This window comes from Neolamprologus brichardi, chromosome 18 (genome assembly GCF_056152115.1).
Source record: "Neolamprologus brichardi isolate AB-2024 chromosome 18, ASM5615211v1, whole genome shotgun sequence".
In the NCBI taxonomy this organism is placed as follows: Eukaryota; Metazoa; Chordata; class Actinopteri; order Cichliformes; family Cichlidae; genus Neolamprologus; species Neolamprologus brichardi.
The window spans coordinates 5,913,743-5,935,991 of record NC_142121.1 but is presented as its reverse complement, the minus strand read 5'-3'; the positions used below and the strand labels follow the sequence as shown (position 1 = coordinate 5,935,991).

The window sequence follows — 22,249 nt, the reverse complement described above, 5'->3', positions numbered from 1 at the left end:
ATGAATTAATAGTCTGTCACATTAGCATTAATATAGCATATCATATATATGCCATGTTTACATAAACATGGCATAAATATTATATGAATCTTGTCAATGCAGCAATTAATATCAATAAATATGTACTTTAAAATGTAACTGACATTTTTAAGTGGGCTAGTGGAAAGTACACAAAGCTTCAATGAAAGCATCCAAGAAAGAAATACAATATACATATGAATCATAATAGATTATATCTAAATGCATGTGTCCATTGGTTAATTACATAATCCCGTGGAGACAAGGACCTTATAGCACAAGCACTATTCCCAACCTATTATAAGAGTGTGTTGTACAACCAAATCTGAAACCTCTTCCAACCTTAATGTTTAGTTGCTTCAGATTATATAATCAAGCCCTGTAACAAGTTGACATGAAAGCTGAACGCTATAGAAGAACACATGGATTCGTCAAAATTCAGTTGCTTTATTTTTTCTGCATTTTCAAGTCCTCAGAGCTTAAGAAGTAATCTACTACACCCACTCCAAATGTCTCAGTATATCAGATAACATCTATTTTATGACAGCATGACATAATCTCATAATACTCATTCCTCAGCCTGATGTCCACCAGCTGGTTCGGGGTTTACCACCATGACACGGTGCACAGCTCAGTGCAGCAGCCTCAGCAATAAAGGTCCTGAACATGGTCCATTCAAACTCAGTTTCCCTCTGAATGCTGTCGAAGCTCTGCCAGAGGTGAGTGTTTAAGATCTCACGGACAGGGGCCGCTACTAGGTGAATTACTGAATTCACTTAAGAAAACGTGAGTGAATTAGCGTCAACTAGTGGTAGGACTGAGCTAAAGTGCTATCGTATCTGCCTCTATCCGGTGGAAGGAGGCTGATACTGCAGGTCACCCCACACCCCTGGTCGGAACAGATTGAACTTATATTAGAAGTAATAAATAAAAAATAAAATAAAAAAATATACATTTATAAACAATTAAGAAATAAAAAAAGGGATCAATTGATTAAAATAAAGATCAGAGCAATGATAAAGAATAAACTAATATTCACGATTTTCAAAAAAGTAAAAAAAAATCAAAAAATTGATAATACTAATAAAAACAAAAAAACAAACACTAAAATGAGAACAACCTAAAAGGAAATGCATAAACAAATTGTAATTTAATTAAATTTAACATCCAGATAAAAGAAATAGAAAAGAGGAAAACCCAAGGATTTGAACCAGAAGAGTGAGAGAGAGATTACAATGGCTACTAATATTCCTGCAACATTCAAAGAAGACAACCCAGCGCTGCCTAGCAATATGAGACAGCTCAGGTGTTAGGGCCAAGTGGCCTAAGAGAAAGAGAGCGTGGATCCAAATGCAAGACACATTGCAGAGGCAAGAATTGCTTTTCACTACTTTATTGTGTATTTACAATTATGGCTACGTGGTATCAGTCTAGGAGCTCTGGTTCTGCCGTGTGAGTGATAATGGATATCAGGGTAAAAGGCACTGCAACAGAGGAGAGAAAAGTTAATGATCGGAGGGAAAATCGGAGTGAGTGACCAGAAGAAAACAACTTCTAATCTCTTTTCCAGGAGTAATGGAAACTGGTGAGCAGTGTTGGTCAAGTTACTTGAAAAAAGTAATCAGTAATTAATTACTGATTACTTCCCCAAAAAAGTAATCCCGTTACTTTACTGATTACTTATTTTCAAAAGTAATTAATTACTTAGTTACTTAGTTACTTTTTTAAAACATGATTTACAACCTGAATAGGTGATAAAGCGATAGATCTTTCAGCCCAATTCTACTTTTTCTACATAATCATCATACAAAATGTAATCAAATGGAAAAGTCTCTTTTTAAAACTTGTTTTGTTAGTTTTAATCTTTTAACTTTATGCATGAAGCAAAATTTTAATTATATGCACCATTCTCTGACTGGAAGAAATTAGTTTAACATTTAAACCTATTTTCTGCACATTCCAGCACATAATATATATATATATATATATATTGTGTTTACACTCACTCTTTCAGATGCAAGTAAAACACAGCAGAAAATAAATAAAGTCAAAGACTAGCGGTCCTTTTGCTCTATTTTCACCTGTAAAGCAGGAGTAGGGTAGGCGGAGGGTTATCCTGGTGCAGGTGTGCCGCAGCGGTCAGTGGAAGGATACGGCAGTTTCTCTGTGAGTTTCCCATTACGTCGTAGCTACTCGGTGCTTGCTTGGAAGTTTAGGGGGGTTTTTTTCGCTGTAAAAAGAAGTTTTCTTCCCACGCACAACGGACACTAATGTTTTTGTCACTTTTTATGGAATCAAACTCAAAGTAAGGTCAGTACTTCCACGCTTTAAACGCTGCACGCTCATACTCTCTCCCGCACTCGATATATGATCCATTGTTGATCTGCACACAGCTGTTGTCACACATGTCGCACTCGCTTACGTCACTGTCATGAGACATTCTCGCAAGAAAATCACGGTTTTAGTAACGCAGTAACGCAGCGTTCCTACATGAAAGTAACGGTAATCTAATTACCGTTTTTGCAATAGTAATCCCTTACTTTACTCGTTACTTGAAAAAAGTAATCGGATTACAGTAACGCGTTACTTGTAACGCGTTACTGCCCATCTCTGCTGGTGAGCAGGAGAAGAAGCAGATGAGATGGTGGAAATCCAGAGGAGCGTGATGCCAGACAGGTCAGTATTCCAGAGAGTGAGATCAGCAGCCAATGAACGAGGTAGGTAACTCTAAGGCAGGGGTCAGCAACCTTTAACACCCAAAGAGCCATTTGGACGCGATTTCCATGCAAAAGAAAACACTGGGAGCTGCAAATACTTTTTGACATCTAAAATGAAGATAACACTGTATACATTGGTTTTTTTTTTTTACCTTTATGCTTTGTGTGAACAACTAAGGCGTGTTGCTTGAATCCATGAAGTGCTACAGAGAAAATTACATTTTATTTATGTAATTATTTATTTATTAACACATTTTGAACTCTTAAAGAAATATAACAAAAGGAAAGACACTCAGCTGAACTAAAATGATCCATGTAGCAAACAAAAACTGTTGTGAGCCGCCACCTTTATATCGCCTTTGGGCTTTTGGAGCCTTGACCTGACTTTTAAAAAAAATAATTGGAAAAAAAGCACTATGCTGCTAAAAAATGAAAAATAGATGTTTGCAAAATTCAGCCTAAATATGTATTTTATCTGGTTAATGTGTGTGGCGGGGCGTGGTCTGCAGCGCCGCTGCAGGGGAGTCGGACGCACCTGAGCAGAACCGACGCTGTTTGCATAACAGCGTCGGTTCTGCCGTACGGGCTGTACGAAGTCACTTTCATCTTCACGCAGGACTGTAAGCTGTCATCTGTGAGGCGTGAGCGGTGTTTGTTTTTAACATAGTTCACGGTGGAGAACAGCTGCTGACATAATGTGGATCCGAAGATCCATAATTCGCTTACCTGGGGTTGAAAGTCTCGATAAAGGCACGGCGTTTCGGCGGGTATATCGGCTTCCGCAAGTGTGACGCTTATTTTGAAGGATTAAAAAAATAATAGAATATAATTTTATTTTTATATTTCAATATCACAATAATCTTCCAATTTAGAACTACAAGTTAAAAAAAGAGCTAACATAAATAAAATACACTTCAGCTAATTACTTAAAAAAAAATAAAAAATTCCCAAACCACGCGGAGGTGCACTAAAAGGACTAAAGAGCCGCAGGTTGCCGACCCCTGCTCTAAGGTATTGAGGGGCCCGTGGCGTGACCACTTGGAGGGAGAAGAGAGTCAAGTCAAGTCAATTTCAATCAAAACAGAACAGAATTTCTACATGACCTGGTGACAACCACAAGGTAGCTGACAGACTGGCTGAGACTAGTGATGGCCCGCTTGAAGCTGAAGCTCCGGTGCGTGTGTCAAAAAAATCAACACACTGCTTCAGAAGCACTGTGTCGAAGCTTGATTCGTTTGGCCAGAGTCACGTGATCAGTGACGTTCGAAGCTTCATTTAGAGCCTAACTGCTTCGGTATCTGATTCAATGGTTTATAAGGAAGCAAATCATTCGCGGGATTTGTGGAGTGTTTTAATGGTGACAGCGACCACTGATCATTCCACTGAGAGATTTGGAGCCAGCGAAGAATAGAGGAGGTTCTGTTGTGTGGGAGAATTTTGAGTTGATTTTTGTCAATCGGGTGGGTTTTCCAGCTTTGTGTTCTGGCCGTTTGCTTTTGTTTTGTGCGTGTTTATTATATCTGAAAACGGGAAAAAGGTAAAATGTCAAAAATCTGCTTCCATAATATAAATATCATTAAATAACTTTAGAAAAATTTCCACTTGACTCTTTATATGTAATGTTGTAAAAATATATATTTTATTGTTTAATTACTCTGACAATGTTAGTCTGCCAAATGTGCAGCAATTTAATTTATTTATTCTCTTCAGCTTATGGTTTGTGGGGCCCAGGTAGACTGTATAACTGCATCTCTACCAGTTTCTCTGCACTCCAGCCTCCTCTGTGCCATGTAAAGGGATTTTCCTTAAGGCAGGAGAAATTATCTCCACGAAAAGGAACAGGTTCGGCCATCGCACACTACAACAAATTCTCTTTTTAAATAAAAATGAAAAAGGGTTACCTTAAATGCATCATGTTTTTAATTTGCAAGTTCATAAGCATTTTCCTTTTCCATTTCACAATCAATTCTACCCCCAGGTCAAAAATATGTCTGCGAAAATTTCCCTAATATAATATTATTTATAAGGCAAGACCTCAGAGCAGAAGCATACTCCATAATGTGTTGTACGTTATTATATGTATATATTATATGTAACGTGGTATTTTTCAATTATTGTATTTACCAACATCAAGAAGTCACAAGCAAAGAAAGACCACACCATGGTGCATATTTAAACAAGGAGAGTTTACTGGTCAAAACTATTTATTAAACAAATAAAAAACATTTTTTTAACCACCAAAAATTACACATTCAAAGCAACACAACAGCGGCCCAATATCAGACAGAATTCCACTCAGTAGAGTGGGCAATCATAATGAAGCAGTTGGTTTTATTTTGTGGATTCAAGCTGCTCTTCATATTTTTGGCCACCAGATGTCACCAGAGAGGACTGTGTTGAAAAGCTGCGAGTAATGAACCGTTTTTCAGTACAAGCTTCAGTGCTTCAGAAAGCTTCATTTGGCCATCACTAGTGGAGACACTGATGTTAAATACACCTCCTGCTGATTGGAGGCAGGTGTGGACTCCAAGCTCCACCCAGGCGGACAATGCAGGACCAGGCCTGAGTGGAAAAACACTAAACACTCACACAGACTATGACATCAAGGACTCTGCAAAGAATCAGATGCTGGAAGGAGAAAAAGAGACAAAGTAATGGGCAGAATTGGAAAAACATCTTGATGAAATATGGAAAATGTGGGAAAAGAAGGATTTTCTTCCACATTTCCAGGAGCACCAGTTGTAAATGACCTTTAAATTTGGTAAATATTTTTACGTTTGTTTGAAAGGTACTTCGGTTTTATTTTGAAATCCACGCTTTTATTTTGAAACGGGAAACTGGCGAAAAACCGTTAAAGGGCTTGTAAGTAACGTTTCTTTTAGGATATGGTAAATAGTGTGCCTTAAAGTGAAAAATATGTACGTTTCCTTTGCCAGTTAGTACCTGGCTGACAGTGGCACAAGGTTTGTTAATGTTTCCTTTAACGGAATAAGTTACATGCAATCAAAATGTCGTTTAATAGAGTTTGTGTTGTTAACCTTGACCTTTATGTGTAGTTGTAAGTTAGTGAGGTGATATAATGAATTGAGTGATGTAAATTTGATGTATATGCTATATGTGAGCAGGAGAAATTTGTTTCCTTTGATGTTATGGTATTAATATTGCTGGTTTTGTTTTGCTCCAAGCTCTTACGGTGTCTTCACTGAATGTTTCAATAAAAACCTATCCAATAAAACCTCTGTGAAGCATCAGTATGAGACCATCATTCAGTCAGGGATGCTACACCAGTCCTACTAATGATGCAATAGAAGCCTTGCATAAAAAAAATCAAATGAGGAACATGATAAGGAGGAATGGACCCAAAGGCAGACAGTACACAGAATAATTGAATGCAACAGTGAATTTGTTTACAGGTGAAGAGTGAAAGTGCACTGTGAGAGACTCGCAGAGAGGCGGGTCTGCAAAGAGAGAGAGGAGTTAGCGGCATGCGCTGCTTGTGATGGGGAGTGATTGTACGGGGGGGTGGCTAACTTGTAACACAGGTGAGTAGCTCTGCAGGGGACAGGCAAAGAAGGTCGGGGTGTCAGCCTTGGGGGCGTGGGTCCTGGTGGGTGTGTCGCCAGAGTTGTGGGCGGGTGGGTGTATGGGTGCTCAACCCTGGCACGGGGTGCTGCCAGTGTATCGAGCCACCTGGGGGGCTCTTCAACTGCTGGGGAGGCTGTTATATCTTTGCAGGAGGTCTCCTCTCTCAAGGAATTCAGTCTGCAAGTGGGGGAGAGATATAGGACAGGTGGAGGAAGAACTCAGCCTGGGTGTCTATTGTCTTGTGTTTTCTGGGAGATGAGTGGATGATGGGGTGGGTGCAGTTTTCTCTGTGGTGGGGTCGGGTGGACTGCCCTGGGCTCTGTGGGGCCGGGTGGTGCTGCTGAACTGTGCCCCAGTCCGGATGGGCCTGGGCCCCCTTGCCCTGGTGGGTTGCAGAGTATGGGGGTGTCTACTGAGGTCAGTGGGAGGAGCTGGCCCCAGGGAGGGGCCACTTGCCGGGCAGGGCCTTGGGGTAAAGATGTGTCACCAGGGTCCCCTCTGTCCCCTTCTGGCTGCCCGAGCCTCAATTTTATCTTACAACTTAGACATTCACATTACTCACACTCTCATAACACATACATATAGGACCTTGGGGGTGGGCACGCTACATGGCATCCAGAAGACCATCAGGGTGTACAACCCCTGGTGCCGTTGCCCACCTCTCAATTTTAAATGCACCTATACATTGAGGGATATCAGGAGGGGCTATGTGCTTAGCTGCTGCTCTCTGGCAGGTAGTTGCATGCCCTCCTGGGTTTTAAATGCCCCCTCTAGGGGCAAGGGTACCTAGACCTTAGATTAGATTATCCATTCATCTATCTATTCGCTTCCGCTTATTCTTTTCAGGGGCGCGGGGGGCGCTGGAGCCTATCCCAGCTGAATTCATTCCCTGAAAAAAATACACTGCACTCAAAATATTTCATAGTTCAGCAATGCTGATGAATATAATAAACTTAAACCTACACCATCCTCTCTATTCTGGCTGTAGGAGCCATTTTTGGGTTCATACCTTATGTGGCCGCTAGAGGTCACCTTTTCCTGTTTTCATATGGCTGGTTCATGTAAAGGTAGCACGTAATCGGTGTCAGGTGTGTTGTTAATTGTAAGAAGGCAAACAGTTTGTGACCGCTGCGCTGTTATGTTAAAATCTTGTTGGAATAAACACAAAAAAGGACAAGATAAGAACTTACAGGTTTCTTTGAAAAATACTTTCTTATATCCAGGTTCTTCCTCTTTGCTGCCGTCCTCCTCTCCTCCTCGCAGCGCAGGCTTGCCGCTGCTAAAACTAAACAGAGCTCCAATCACATTGGCCATATTTGTCACATGACGTAGGACTCCAGTAGAGAACGTAATTTAACTCTTTCTGCACCGCTGGGTGAATGAGACGCTGACAGATCGTTTTTTTCTTTCTATCGGGTTTGTTTTTCTTTCAAATTATTGGTGGGGACAATTCAATAATCGCTGGATATTGGTGGGTCCCTTCCGTCCATGCCAAATCTACGCCCTTGGACTGAAGAGTCGTTTAGCTTCTAGTTTAATCGGCTTTGCTGTGTAATCTTTGCTGCCAACAGTGTAGTGAAACATTTAAGCTGTACATGAAAGTTAATGAGTAATTATGATGATCTTTACCACAAAGATTTTAAATGAAAGAATAAACAAAGGGCATGAAAACTGATTCTTATGTCTACTGTGTATCTTCAGTGTGAATGTTGAGTTATATTTGAGTGTCTGCATTTAAAGCACATATTAATGTATTGTTTTGAAATCCATGTTGGTACACAGGAAAAATGACTAAAGAATGTAGAATTAGAACACTATCTGTATTTGTTTTTTTTAAATAGTTTTACATATATTTTACTATTTAAAAATACTCAAGAAATCAAGCTTGCTGCCTGTCTTGTACAGTAATTTCATTTGAACATAGGTTTGATTTAGTGGAGTCAGTTGTTCCCATGCATCATTCTGTAAGTGTGAGAATGAACTACGATTAGAAAATGTCAAAATATAAAGTTTGATTTATTTTTATTCATCACAGCATCCTAAACTTTGCTGAACTTTTTGAAATATAAAATGAACTCGCTGAGTGTTGACTGTCAAATTTCAAACATCCAAGTAAAGATAAACTATTAAACTTTAACTGGGTCAGACTTGTTACTGCATGCTGTAACCAAACATACCACACCCTGCATCATGTGATTGGCTCTTGGTCGCTCTGTAAAAACATTTCTTTAGCGCCTCCCTTCACAGATGTGTCTGTATCAGGATGGGTCTAAACAACATGGTGTAAATGCAGTTGCTGGTGAGCCTCATTTCCTGTAGGAGGTGAAAAAGAGCAGAGATCTGTTTCCCTTCAGAGCACAGAGGTTGTTTCTGTTCAGAGGAAGTGAAACTGTCTGACAGTCACTGAGAGACGGTGAAACGGCACAGCACATGAATCAAATGGATCAAACAAAAATCTGCTGTTCAGTCTGTTTGGATCTACTGAAGGATCCGGTGACTATTCCCTGTGGACACAGCTACTGCATGAACTGTATTAAAAGCTTCTGGGATGAAGAGGAAAAGAAGAAAATCTACAGCTGCCCTCAATGCAGACAGACTTTCACACCGAGGCCTGTCCTGGTGAAAAGCACCATGTTAGCAGATTTAGTGGAGGAGCTGAAGAAGACTGGACTCCAAGCTGCTCCTGCTGATCACTGCTATGCTGGACCTGAAGATGTGGCCTGTGATCTGTGCTCTGGCATGAAGCTAAAAGCTGTGAAATCCTGTCTGGTGTGTTTGGTCTCTTACTGTGAGAAACACCTTCAGCCTCATTATGATGTGGTTCAATTAAAGAAACACAAGCTGGTGGAGCCCTCCAAGAAGCTCCAGGAGAACATCTGCTCTCGTCATGATGAGGTGATGAAGATGTTCTGCCGTACTGATCAGCAGAGTATCTGTTATCTCTGCCCTGTGGATGAACATAAAGGCCACGACACAGTCTCAGCTGCAGCAGAAAGGACTGAGAGGCAGAGAGAGCTGGAGGTGAGTCGACAAAACATCCAGCAGAGAATCCAGGACAGAGAGAAAGATGTGAAGCTGCTTCAACAGGAGGTGGAGGCCATCAATCAGTCTGCTGATCAAACAGTGGAGCACAGTGAGAAGATCTTCACTGAGCTGATCCATCTCATCCAGAAAAGAAGCTCTGATGTGAAGCAGCAGATCAGATCCCAGCAGGAAACTGAAGTGAGTCGAGTCAAAGAGCTTCAGGAGAAGCTGGAGCAGGAGATCACTGAGCTGAAGAGGAAAGATGCTGAGCTGAAGCAGCTCTCACACACAGAGGATCACATCCAGTTTCTACACAACTACCCCTCACTGTCAGCACTCAGTGAGTCTACAGACTCATCCAGCATCAATATCCGTCCTCTGAGCTACTTTGAGGATGTGACAGCAGCTGTGTCAGAGGTCAGAGATAAACTACAGGACATTCTGAGAGAGGAATGGACAAACATCTCACTGACAGTCACTGAAGTGGATGTTTTACTGTCAGATCCACCAGAGCCAAAGACCAGAGCTGGATTCTTAAAATATTCATGTGAAATCACACTGGATCCAAACACAGCAAACAAACATCTGTTATTATCAGAGGGGAACAGAAAAGCAACATTAATGAAAAAACAACAGTCTTATTCTGATCATCCAGACAGATTCACTGGATTGTGGCAGGTCCTGAGTAGAGAGAGTCTGACTGGACGTTGTTACTGGGAGGTGGAGTGGAGAGGGGAAGGAGTTTATGTAGCAGTCACATACAAGAATATCAGCAGAAAAGGAGAGGGTAATGAGTGTGTATTTGGATATAATGACAAATCTTGGTCATTAAATTGTAACAACAACAGTTATACATTTCGGTACAACAACATTGAAACTCGTGTCTCAGGTCCTCGTTCCTCCAGAGTAGGAGTGTACCTGGATCACAGAGCAGGTATTTTGTCCTTCTACAGCGTCTCTGAAACCATGACTCTCCTCCACAGAGTCCAGACCACATTCACTCAGCCGCTCTATGCTGGACTTTGGCCTTATTATTATGGAGCCACCGCTGAGTTGATTAAAGTGAAATAGACTGAAGTCTTTCATATTGTGGGTTTAAATCTGTATTTTAGTTTCATTTTATTTTCTCTCCATCATTTCTGCACAGAGATCAGCTGTCAGTCAAACATTATGGGTGGTACCTCCACATCTTCTAGTTGTTCTCTTGATGTTTCTGAGTTTTTAAAGGAGATCTTTCCTGTGACTGTTTATGGAGGCTATCACTGCTCATCATCATTTTGATTTACTAAAATATTTCTCCACATGAAAATGTAAACTTCTCTATCCTCTAAACGTTTCTGGAATATTTGTATTGAAAAATGTCCACATTTCTCTTCATGAGTATGGCAGACCATGTGTGTGTGTTTGTGTTTGTTTTTGTCAAAATCATCAAACAAATGAGGAAAAACTGTGATTTTAATGAATGAATTCATATATTGTGTTGATGTTTTATTGTGTGAATAAACTGGAAGGTTTGACTATAAATCAAACTTTGAACAAAGTCTTTTCTTCTGTCTTCATTCCAGGATCTCACTCAAATCTGATGCAGAAAATATGAAACTAATCTGAGAGAATAACTGAAGCAGTTTTCCTCCTGAAGCATCACAAAGTTCAGAGTTCATGTTTAGAGCAGAAGATTCAGCAGTCGCTCTGTGACCTTTCAACTTTCTTCACTAAAACAGCTTCATTACAGAGAAACAAGTCACATTTTCTTCATGTTCTTAAGTCCTTTCAGATGTTTTTAATGGTCCTTGAATGCAGCATCAGTGTCGCAGGTTTAAAAGGTCACTTTCTGTTGTGTTCAAAGATTTCCTTCAGATATGGTCTTTAATCAGTAAAGCCAGTGATACAGCAGTGTGCTTGAGTTTTGCAGGTTTAACTTTTCTTCTTTTTGTTTTTTAAATATTTATTAATGTTTATTTATTCTAATGTCTGTGTTTGTGATGCAGCAGTTCCTTAACTTATCTTTGATCTCATCTGAAGTTCAAAAGCTCTTTTTTCAAACAAACAGAAGCCAGTATTCTAAAGAGTTCATATTTATTTATTTATTGAGCTTTCAGGTGAATATTTAAATTTAAACTACATACTGTCTCAACCAATGGTTTCAAACTGATCCTGAGTGAGTACATCTAAAAATAAAGAAATAAAAACTGGCTCCTTTTACATTTGTATTACTGTTACTTTCTGAAAAAGACTCACATAAAGCAGATTTATCACAAGCAAACATCAAGACACATCCTTCATGGCTTAAAGTTGCAGTGGGACTCTTTCGCCATCTGGTGGTTGTACAATTTTCTCTCGTCTCTTATTTGTTGTGTGTGATCAGGACAATTCTGGAGAAGATGAGCCTGCAGGGGAAAGTCACCCCCTGCAGGACAGAAGGAAATGGGATATCTTAAAAATACAAAGTATGTATGTGTGATATCAAGAAGATAATTCTTAAGAACACAAGTTAATAAATGCAATTACTAAGAGTTGTGTTGTATTTATTTGCTTCCTTCGAAGCATGCTACCCCTGAACTTGGACACAGCCCCAGAGAACATGACTGGGGAAACATGGATAACATGACAGGAAGAGGAACAGAATGAAACATGAGGGAAGCAAGAACTCACAACAAAGACAATCACAGCCACACAGAGGGAGACACAGAGGGCAAAGACAAAGACTGAGATTTGATGGCGTTGTGTAAAGAGCACAATCGTAGAAATTGCACAGATCCCTCTGTACCAACAGTGTAAAGACAAGTTCTTTCTTTGAACACAAACATTGATATATACACATTTAAAGCATAACACTAATACACAAAAAGCACGTCGCCTTCCCTTCTGACCAGAGTTCCGACAGGTCTTGCGCGCCACAGTTGCTCTATCATGTGACCAGTGTTGGGGAGTAACGGAATACATGTACCGCCGTTACGTATTTAAAATACAAAATATGAGTAACTGTATTCCGTTACAGTTACCGTTTAAAAAGGTGGTATTTAGAATACAGTTACTTTGTTGAAATAAATGGATTACACGGCGGTACTTCCCTGTTTCATAGTGTGGCGGGTCAGGACTGTTTGGGTTTTGTTTGACAGCTACGTTCTGTTGTTCCAGGCGGCAGCGTTACGGTTGCCATGGTTACAGGGTGACGCTCTCTTTCTGCGTGTTTCCTGGGTGAGAGAGCGCCTGTTGTTGTTGTGCTAAGCTAATAGGCAGAATGCTACAGGTATAGCTCTAAAGAATGTAGCATCATAGGCAGTGTAGTCCGTGCTGCAGGGAGAATGGACTGCCATACCCGTTATGTGTCTGAGCGAGGGAGGGAGAAAAAGGAAAAGTATGAGCTGTCATCGGGCAAAAACGGGAGCTGGAAGCATGTAAATATAATAATAACCACTGCAGCCAAGAAGAGTGACTGACAGCCCAGTTGTAAGTAAGATATTAAGCTATTAAAGCTAGTTTTCGGCTACGAGCCCGACACAGAACCCACCGTATTAGTCAGAGGTCCCTTTACTACGGTTCGGAGCCGCGGACCTTCAGTAACAGTAATAAATCACAGCAATAGTACATTCATGTAGTTGTAAACAGCATGATAATATATTAAGTAATCCAAAGTATTCAGAATACGTTACTCTCATTGAGTAACGTAACGGAATACGTTACAGAATACATTTTGGGGCATGTATTCTGTATTCTGTAATGGAATACATTTTAAAAGTAACCTTCCCAACACTGCATGTGACGCATACTCACATCCAGTTTCTACACAACTACCCCTCACTGTCAGCACTCAGTGAGTCTACAGACTCATCCAGCATCAATATCCGTCCTCTGAGCTACTTTGAGGATGTGACAGCAGCTGTGTCAGAGGTCAGAGATAAACTACAGGACATTCTGAGAGAGGAATGGACAAACATCTCACTGACAGTCACTGAAGTGGATGTTTTACTGTCAGATCCACCAGAGCCAAAGACCAGAGCTGGATTCTTAAAATATTCATGTGAAATCATACTGGATCCAAACACAGCACACAAACAGCTGTTATTATCAGAGGGGAACAGAAAAGCAACATTAATGAAAAAACAACAGTCTTATTCTGATCATCCATCATGTGACGCATACTGCTCCGACGTGCTAAGGTCATGAGCTGGGTTACGCCATGTTGCAAGTTTTGTGAGGTGCTTTTGTGATATTTAATGGATCGGATTACATTTTTTATTTCTCTCCGATATCTGATCCAGTAATTTAGGTCAGTATCAGACTGATACCGATACATAATATTGGATCGGTCCATCCCTATTACAGACATTCATCAACAGCTACCTCCAACAAGTCCTCTGCTCTATTTACCAGAAAAGATTAAAAACTGCGGACAAGAACAAACTAGGAACCAATAGCAATACCAATCCTGAAAAGAACGTATTGTTGGATTGGCCTCACCCTCAGGAAGTCCACCAATAACATCACTGCACAGGCCTTGTGCTGGAATCCAAAGGGACAGAAGAAGAAAGAAAGATCCAGAAACACATGGCACAAGGACAACTATCATAGTCTTGTGTGGTTTGTGAAAAGCTTAGTTTCAAATCGATATTACATTTTTAAATTGATCATTGAGCCCTAATGGGGATAATTATGTTATCCACAAAAGGTTCAGTGGATGTACTCAGTCATAATGTACAGGGGTGCCTCCAGAATTTTTTTATGTGGGTGGCCGTATGGGGGCTACTGAAAACATTGAGGTGGCACACCAAAAGCATAATTTAAGGTTTTGGTTTTTTTTAATATATATGATCTTGTTAAATATAGGCCACTTAAAAAATGTGGCCAAAAAAAGAAAAGAATTACATGTCTATTCATTTCCTGTTATTAAATGTGATACTGTCTAGGTTGTCCCTTGCTGCTGCAGCTCGTGAGGGACAAACAAAGTGACAATGCGAATGACAAAAAAGGTATATGCAGGAATAAATAACAAGCTAATGTTTCAACTCATTGTAGGGAGTCTTCCTCTCTCTTGGGCTCAAGTTTATTACAATTATGACGAACATAGGACAGTCCTGACAGGAGCGACATTGGAAGGGCTAGACTATATTAATTCAGTTTCCTTGTTGCAGTTGGTGCTTAGATTCGTCATGTGTCTCTATAACATATCTCTGAGGTCTGATTAGGATCCAACATGAGTTAGATTTCTTAATACAAAACTGAATCTATCTATTAAAGTTTTGCATACCTATTCTGTGCAACTTTACTTCAGGGTTCCACATGATGCCCAGCTGCTGCCCGGTCCAGATGATGATGCCATTGGTTTCCTGCTTCAGGGAAAGCTGGTCTTCTTCCTGATTGGTGGAGATTTCCTCTTGTTCAGCTTTAGTCTGTGGAGGATCTGTGTCCTGCTGGTCCAGACTGGAGTTCCTCTCCTGGCTACAGACCTGCGGGTCATCCAGATCCTCATTTTCCTTACAATCATGTTGCTGTGGGAGGTCTTGATGGACACAACACAAGAAAGAAGTTACACTGTGAGCAGGTCTCTCAGGTATGTGAGCGATATTTAAGGTGCACAAATGTTTTAAATATTCTCTCTCATGCGGTGAACAGCAAAGAATTCTGTTTACATGCAGAAAGTCATCATTTATGAGGCGTACAACTTGGTCCTTGTGGCCAATGATCCACGTTTTTCATTGTCTCAATGTTTTTCCTATATTCTGAGTACAGTTCTGGGCCAACATGGCTTAAATCTATATGGAGGAAATGTTTGTTTTTTTATCGAACAAACATACGATTTTAAACCCAGTTTTTATTTTACTGTGCTAACAGAAAACACGTCTTCAGTGAGGCAGTATGCCAGACATTATTACACGCCACGTGTCTTTATGATGTCATCACCTGACTTTTTGATATGAGTCATATTCATCTCTGTATTATGAAATCTGTATATTACAGTTTTACACACCTACTGTGGTCAGCTTTACTCCAGATTTCCACAACACATGCAGCTCTTCTCCAGTCCACACATTAACGCCTTCAACCTCCTGTTCAAGCTGCTCTCTGTCCTCACTGCTGCACATTTCCTCCTGTTCCTCTCTAGTCTGTGGAGGCTCTGGGTCCTCCTGGTGGAGACTGGAGCTCCTCTCCTGGTCAAAGACCTGCTGATCATCCAGACCTTCATCAACAAAGGGACACAAGAAAATGGTGACTAATGTGATGATAAGAAAGATCAAGAAAGATTAAAAGGGTCATCTATTAAGAATCAAGCTTATGGTTTCATAAGCTGGGGTCTCATTTTTAGATGTGACTGCCAGTGATCATCACACAATGTGAAAAAACAAACAACCAAACAAATGAAAAGTAAAATAATCTGAATATGATAATCAAAGCTTAAAGGATTTTAAGAAGGCAGATAATGAACGCTGTTAATTCTAACATTTTAATAATAAATATACACTCACTGGTCACTTAATCATGTACATATTGCTAATACTAGATTAAAGCCTCTTTTGTCCTCAGAGCTGACTTAATTCTTTGTGGAGATTCAGCAAAGTGATGGAAACGTTCCTCAGATATTTGTGGTCTATATTGACCGGAAAGCTCCACACAGCTGCTGCATATCTGTCAACTTCACATCCATGATGCAATCCCGCCACATCCAAAGGTGCTCTATTGGATTGATAGCTGGTGACTCTGGAGACCACCCGAGTACAGTAAACTCACTGTCATTTTAAGGGCACTGCATATTTAGACTTTTTCGGACTATTCTCTGTAAATCATACAGATATTTGTGCTGGAAATGTAAACAGATCAGCAGTTTCTGAAACACTCAGATCAGCCAACCAACACCCACACCACGATCAAAGTGATTTCAATCACCATCACTGATCGCTACATGCTGAAATGCATGGGCTGCTGCCATCTGATTGGCTGATTACATTTTGGATTAAAGAGTAGCTGAACAGGTGTACCTAACAAAGTGGCCATAAGTATGTTTACATAGACGCAGTGTTAAGGAGTAATGGCATACATGTACCAGCGTTATGCATTTAAAATACAAAACATGAGTAACTGTATTCCATTACAGTTACTGCTTACATTGGTGATAGAATACAGTTACTTTGTTGAAATAAATGGATTACACCGCGGTCTTTACCTGTTTCACATGCTACGCTATCCCCTCTCTAATTTTGTTAATTTCACACATTGCCGGAAACTCAAACAAAACATGCAATAAGAGGCTCTACTGCAAGTGTCCTGGTAATGTTGTTGGCTTACACAATGGACCTAGCAAAACAAGCTGCTGTCTGCTCTAAAAGCTCCACCTCCAACCTAAAGAAACATCTATAAGTAAGTTCTATTTTAAAGACTAAGACTAAGACTAAGACCAAAATCTCATATCCCAATATAAGACATCTCTCATGATTATTTGCAGCTAGCAGGTTGTTAATGTTATCCATCAAGTCTAACCGCCTGAAGTCTATGAACAAACCTTAGCTCACGTCAGCTAACAATGTTAGCTCAGTGGCGAGTAGCCTCCATTAATAGTAATAAATCACACAGCAATAGTATATTCATGTAGTTTTAATAAGCATGGCAATATATCAAGTAATCCAAAGTATTCAGAAAACATTACAAACATTGAGTCCCTTAACAGAATACATTACAAACCCCATTTTGGGCCATGTACTCTATAATCTGTAGTGGAAAACAATTTAAAAGTGATCTTCCCAACACTAGATAGATGTAACTGTGGTGTAATATTATTTTAGATCAATGTATTTATTCTCTACTGATTATCAAATGTCAGAGCTCTGTTCTCTATCCTCACATTCCAAATGCTTCCAAAGCACCTCCAGGAATTGTCCACATGCCCACGTGAATCACATGATGATCCCGCAACCCCCACACCTTCACAGATTTATACACCTGTATTGTGTGACTTTATCCAGGGGCTGATATCCAGCAGTCTTAGCTGACTAATCTCCTCCTCATAGCGGACGATCGTTTTATCAAACTCTGAGAAGATTTCTTCTGCAGCAGAAGTTAATCTCTCCTTGATAAATTTTCTCAGATTCTGAACTGAAGACATTATTGCAACACTAACGTCTCCAAACTTCACGCAGGGTCGCGATAGAATCTCTGAGTGGCGACATTGCTGCTATTATTCTTCTTCTGTTGTACTTAAGGTAGACTGGAGATACCAAAGGCGTAATACTGCCCTCATCAGGTCAGTCCAACAAAAATCGAATCCTGACATAAAGTCTGGTACTTGATTTAACCATGGTACTATAATCATAAAGATAAAGAATTTATTGTTACCAATGATCCAAGTTGAAGAATGACTGTAATGCCCATCTCTCACAATTCATTATGCTTAAGGTCTCATTCTGGGGATCATCAAAACATGCTTTTCTGACTTACGTGCCTCACATCACACTGTTCCTTCATTTTCATCACAGCTGTAGTAAAGTACGGATGCTTTGTTCTCCGGAGAGAGAGAGCGTGGCCCAAATGCGAGACACATTACGGAGTCAAGAATTGCTTTTCACTACTTTATTGCGTATTTACAATTATGGCAACGTGGTATCAGTCTAGGAGCTCTGGTTCTGCCGTGTGAGTGATAATGAGTATCAGGGTAAAAGGCACTGCAACAGAGGAGAGAAAAATTAATGATCAGAGGGGAAATCTGCGTGAGTGACCAGTAGAAAACAACTTCTAATCTGAAGGATCCTTCAAATGCCATATTTGGAGGCAATGACGTCACAGCGACGCAACGAAGGCTGTCCAAATTTGCTGCTGTTACAACCAAATATCCCCTGTGGGACAATTAAAGGATTATTCTACTCTATTATTCTATACTGACCTTGTTTTTCTCTGCTTAGAGTAAACTTCTGGATGTTGTTGCTCTACATAACCATAACATGCCTTTGTTCAGTTGCTGATCCACCCACAGCTTCTCTGTTTAGGTTCAATTGCCCGCCTTCCTGCCCAGTACTCTGAAATTCTTGGATTTTACTCCTTGGATTTCCTCTATGCCTCACCTGGATCACCTGACCCTCTATGCAACAAAGTAAGGCTGTGTCCCAATTGAGAGACCGCACGCTTGAAGTACACATTTTGAGTGCAATTATGTCACCGCCACGTGACGACGACTGTCCCAATTCGAAGTGTACTTCAAATGCATACTCCAAATGCGCCGTCGATTTTCCCAAATATCAAGCGTGGTCCGGTGCACGCTTCGTGATTCCATATATCCCACAATTCATAGCGCGTCGGTGGGTGTGGATAATTTTGCCGCAAAATACCCCACAAGAATGGCGCTCCCCAGTGGCTGCAGCCAGACAGCAGAAGTGAGCGGCCAAAGAGTGAACTGTCAAAAGTAAGTACTGAATATTATGTCACTTATTTATGTGCGAATGTTTAATAACGAAGAACATTAAAATATTACTGTTGGCCACATGTCGGCAAAGTTATGTGACATTAGTGATGTTTGTACTTTCAGCGTTTACTTTGTTTTAAAGCCTCTACTTCTAAATATATATATAGTCGACCTTAATCTTACAGAGAATGTGATGATTTGATGGATAATTAAAGTCAGTCATATATCCACAAACACAACAAGCTGAAAGTCAGTGATGCTGCTCAGTTTGCAGTCCTGAACATCACGGCACAAGCAGGATTCACTGCACTGTTAATGTTAGCTATGTTATATTGCTGCCTCTGTTCGGTGGTGTCGAGACAAACGGACTTTAACGTGTGTTTGAACGAGCTGACGGTTCACTCGTTAAGCTGAAAGAAAGATGCTTTAATCACAGGAGTCACACATGTGTCCACTGTACCAGCTGGGAACTCTTCTTGTTTAGCACTCGTAATAACACAAACACTGAATCCTCCTTCTCTTGTGCTGTTTTGTAGCAGTGTATACACCTGAGACTGTCACCTGTCTGTCTGTCCTGCACTCTCTCTCTGTTTCTTTCTCTCTGATTGTGGAATAAAAGTATGAACATGTATTTATAAGTTACACTTGTGTTTGAATCCTGCAGTTTATCACACATTTGATTTCCATGTGTGACAACTGCAAGTGTCCAGAGTGAGGACAGACTGAGGGACCCACTGCTGCACATCATCTGTGAGGCTTTGCACCCCTGATGATCCACCAGGACAAACTCAGCAGTGTGTGAGGAAGAGGAGGAGGAAGAGCCAGCAGCAGCTGACAGATGGAGAGAATAGACAGACTGTTCCCTGTTTGTGAAGGACTGCTAGAAAAGTTTAAAATAACTAATTGTCTGTCCTGAATCAGTCTTATTAGGTAATGTTAATATAATTTTATCATTCCAGTGTTTTCAGTGTGGGAGAAAGTACTCAGGGCCTTCAAGTTAAACACTATGAAAGGCAGAAACAAGTTTAATATATCAGTCTACTCTTCATTCTGTCAGAAACAGTTTTCACAGCTCGTACATTTTCCTTTTTACACATGTATGTAAGCAGCAATTGAGCCAAATGTAATAATGCCAACATATCAAACAAACAATATTTGTCTCTTATGTATAATACATCTATATATACACTGTCAAAGATAGTTGTCTTTGAGTGAAGATTTAAGGTGATAGGAAATATAAATAACTGCAACTTGAATCTTTGACCCACAGTGAGATGATTTTAGTCTCATGAACAACATTAGCTAATTGTTATTTACTAACTAATCTTGAAATGACTGTTCAGTACAGAAATGAAGCCCAACTATCATGTTTTACAGTCCCGTGGTCTCAGCCTCAGATACTCAACTAATCAAAGTGATGTCATGACAAAAATGAATGACCAACAAAACATTTTTTCTCCTTCATTTCTGTCACACAATGCTGTATAAAACGTTTCTCGCGGTTAGTATCATGGTTGCTAGGCAAACTGGACAGCGCGACGAAGGCTAGACCGTCCCATTTGTAACAGGAGTCTTCATTTCCACAGTAGTATTTTCATTCACAGTGAAAGATTGAATTGTCTGAGTACAAGATTTATGGTTTACTTATGCGCTTTAAGTTTACGGTCCTCTTGTTTAGTGCATCTTTCTGTTCACTTTGTACGTCTGCACATACTCTGTAATAAAAGTTTATTTTACTCCCAGTCTCTGTCTGCATTTGAGTCCATTTTCTCACTTTGGCCCCTCGGCTCTGACACTGTCCTTTTTCTACAAAGGAGAAAAAAGAGAATTACTAATGAACTACAATCTAAGACTGGATGACATGAGAAAAATCCAGCAACATTCCAGAAAAACCGACACCTTCAACATTTTGACGCAGCAACACTGTCATACCCTCGGGTGTCGGTGATTAGCATTTAGCTTTCCTTCCTGCTTTAAGAGCAGATCACCACTGGGTGTTGTATTCAGGGCTTGATTCTGCTTCTCCCCACCTGAAGCTTATTCTACTAACAGGGAAACTTGTAGAGCCCAATTTCAATAGGCTATTCAAAACCGAATAGTTTATTTTAAACTGAAAATAATACAATGAAATTAAAATCGACACTAAACTCAAAACAACAATTCTTAATGTTTCATATTCTGAGTCGATATACAAAACAGGACTGAAAGGAAAAGCAGTTTCTGTTTTTTCTCCTTCAGTTTTTCATTTTAAATAATCGCACTTTGGTTTCCTGCAACTGTGAATTTCCTAAAAAATTTTCTGTTGTTTTGCTGCATTGAACTAGAACAGCATACAAATGTTGAAGGGTCAAATCCTAGATCAGTGATTCAAATAATATCCCTGTCACTGAACAAATATCATGCTTTATTAGTAACAAATTTAGAAACCCTGTTTTCATTTGTTTCTCCTTTGAAGCCAAGGATTGCAATCCTGTGCTTATATCTTAAAGAAGTGAACTTCAATTTTTGACTAAGAAATTACTTGAATTTGTATATTATATCACAGATGAGCTTTTCTACAGTAAATTGTTACACCTTGGCCTAGAAGAAACAGGAGCACAACACAAAAAACCAAAAACGAAGGAAAGATAACGCCCCTTATCCCAAGGAAAGACCAACGCTGCCACAGGATTGCGCTTTCAGAGCAACCAGATATTTTATTAATTTCAAAAGCTAGTGAGCCTGATGACTGTCAGACCCAGGACATGTTTCTTTATATTATTCTATGTTCTATCTGTTCTATATATCCTGTTTATTCTGTTATGTCTCTTGTTTAGGCTTGCCATTTGTTAGGGTTTTGTTCTGTGCTTGCCTACTCCCACTTCTCTGTGTTCCCTCTGTCTGTCCATGATGTCACTGTGTCTGCTTGTGAGTCTGTCTGTTAAGTTCAGTGTCTTGTCTGGTTTGTTATGTCTGTAAGTTTCCTGTTATATTCTGAAGGTCTTTGTCTCATGTAAGTGTGGTCAGTTTACGTTTCCCCTGTCTCGTCAGCTCTGATTTCTCCCAGATGTGTTCCCCTCCTGTCTCCCATCCCTTGGTTACTGCTGTGTGTATTTAAGCCCTGTGTGTTCTCCTGCCTGTTGCTGGTTCGTCTGTGTTAATTACCTGTGTCAACCTCTGTTCCTCCCTGCATGTTTCTATGTTCTCCGGGTCTCCCGTCAGCGCTTCAGGTTTGTTTTGTTATTTTTTACAGTTTAGGTTATGCTTAGTTTCCTACACACCTCCGCCGTTTCCGTTTGTATCTCCACCTTTTCAATAAAACTTCCCTGCATCTCAGCTGCCAGCATCTTGGGTCCTAGTTAAATTTCACACAGCTCACCCCACGAGCCATGACACCTCCTAAGGAATTGTTGACTGCATTAATTAAGTCAACTGTGATGTCTAATTGGCTAACTTAATCTGAAAATACCATTGCAGATTTGTTTGAACAATCTGTCTTCACGTCACTGATGGTGGTATAGAAAAGTCTTAGACATGCTCT

The 22,249-nt window shown here is 40.2% G+C and overlaps 2 protein-coding genes across 3 annotated transcripts in view; one reads left to right on the top strand and one right to left on the bottom strand.

The window, feature by feature from the left end:
* LOC102794590 (uncharacterized) overlaps positions 1-17,439 on the bottom strand; it is a 28,740-nt gene extending 11,301 nt beyond the window's left edge. The window contains exons 1-3 of the mRNA XM_087832087.1: positions 17,277-17,439; positions 15,313-15,522; positions 14,593-14,844 (exon numbers count right to left, since the gene is read on the bottom strand). Coding sequence (XP_087688213.1) covers positions 14,593-14,844; positions 15,313-15,522; positions 17,277-17,439 — 625 coding nt within the window. The remainder of the gene's footprint in view (positions 1-14,592; positions 14,845-15,312; positions 15,523-17,276) is intronic.
* LOC148097502 (tripartite motif-containing protein 16-like) lies at positions 8,748-10,999 on the top strand. Of its 2 annotated transcripts, XM_087832152.1 has the most exons (2): positions 8,748-10,278; positions 10,910-10,999. In XM_087832152.1, exons 1-2 carry the CDS (start codon positions 8,751-8,753, stop codon positions 10,939-10,941), a joined length of 1,560 nt encoding a protein of 519 aa, XP_087688278.1. In that variant the 5' UTR covers positions 8,748-8,750; the 3' UTR covers positions 10,942-10,999. The 2 variants fall into 2 exon arrangements, with proteins under 2 accessions (XP_087688278.1, XP_087688277.1); XM_087832151.1 differs by lacking the exon at positions 10,910-10,999 and having other exon boundaries at positions 8,748-10,878.
* Positions 17,440-22,249: the final 4,810 nt, after the last annotated feature.

Coding starts and splice junctions, on each gene's coding strand:
- LOC148097502 (XM_087832151.1), top strand. CDS start 8,751: ATGAATCAAATGGATCAAACAAAAATCTGCTGTTCAGTCTGTTTGGAT.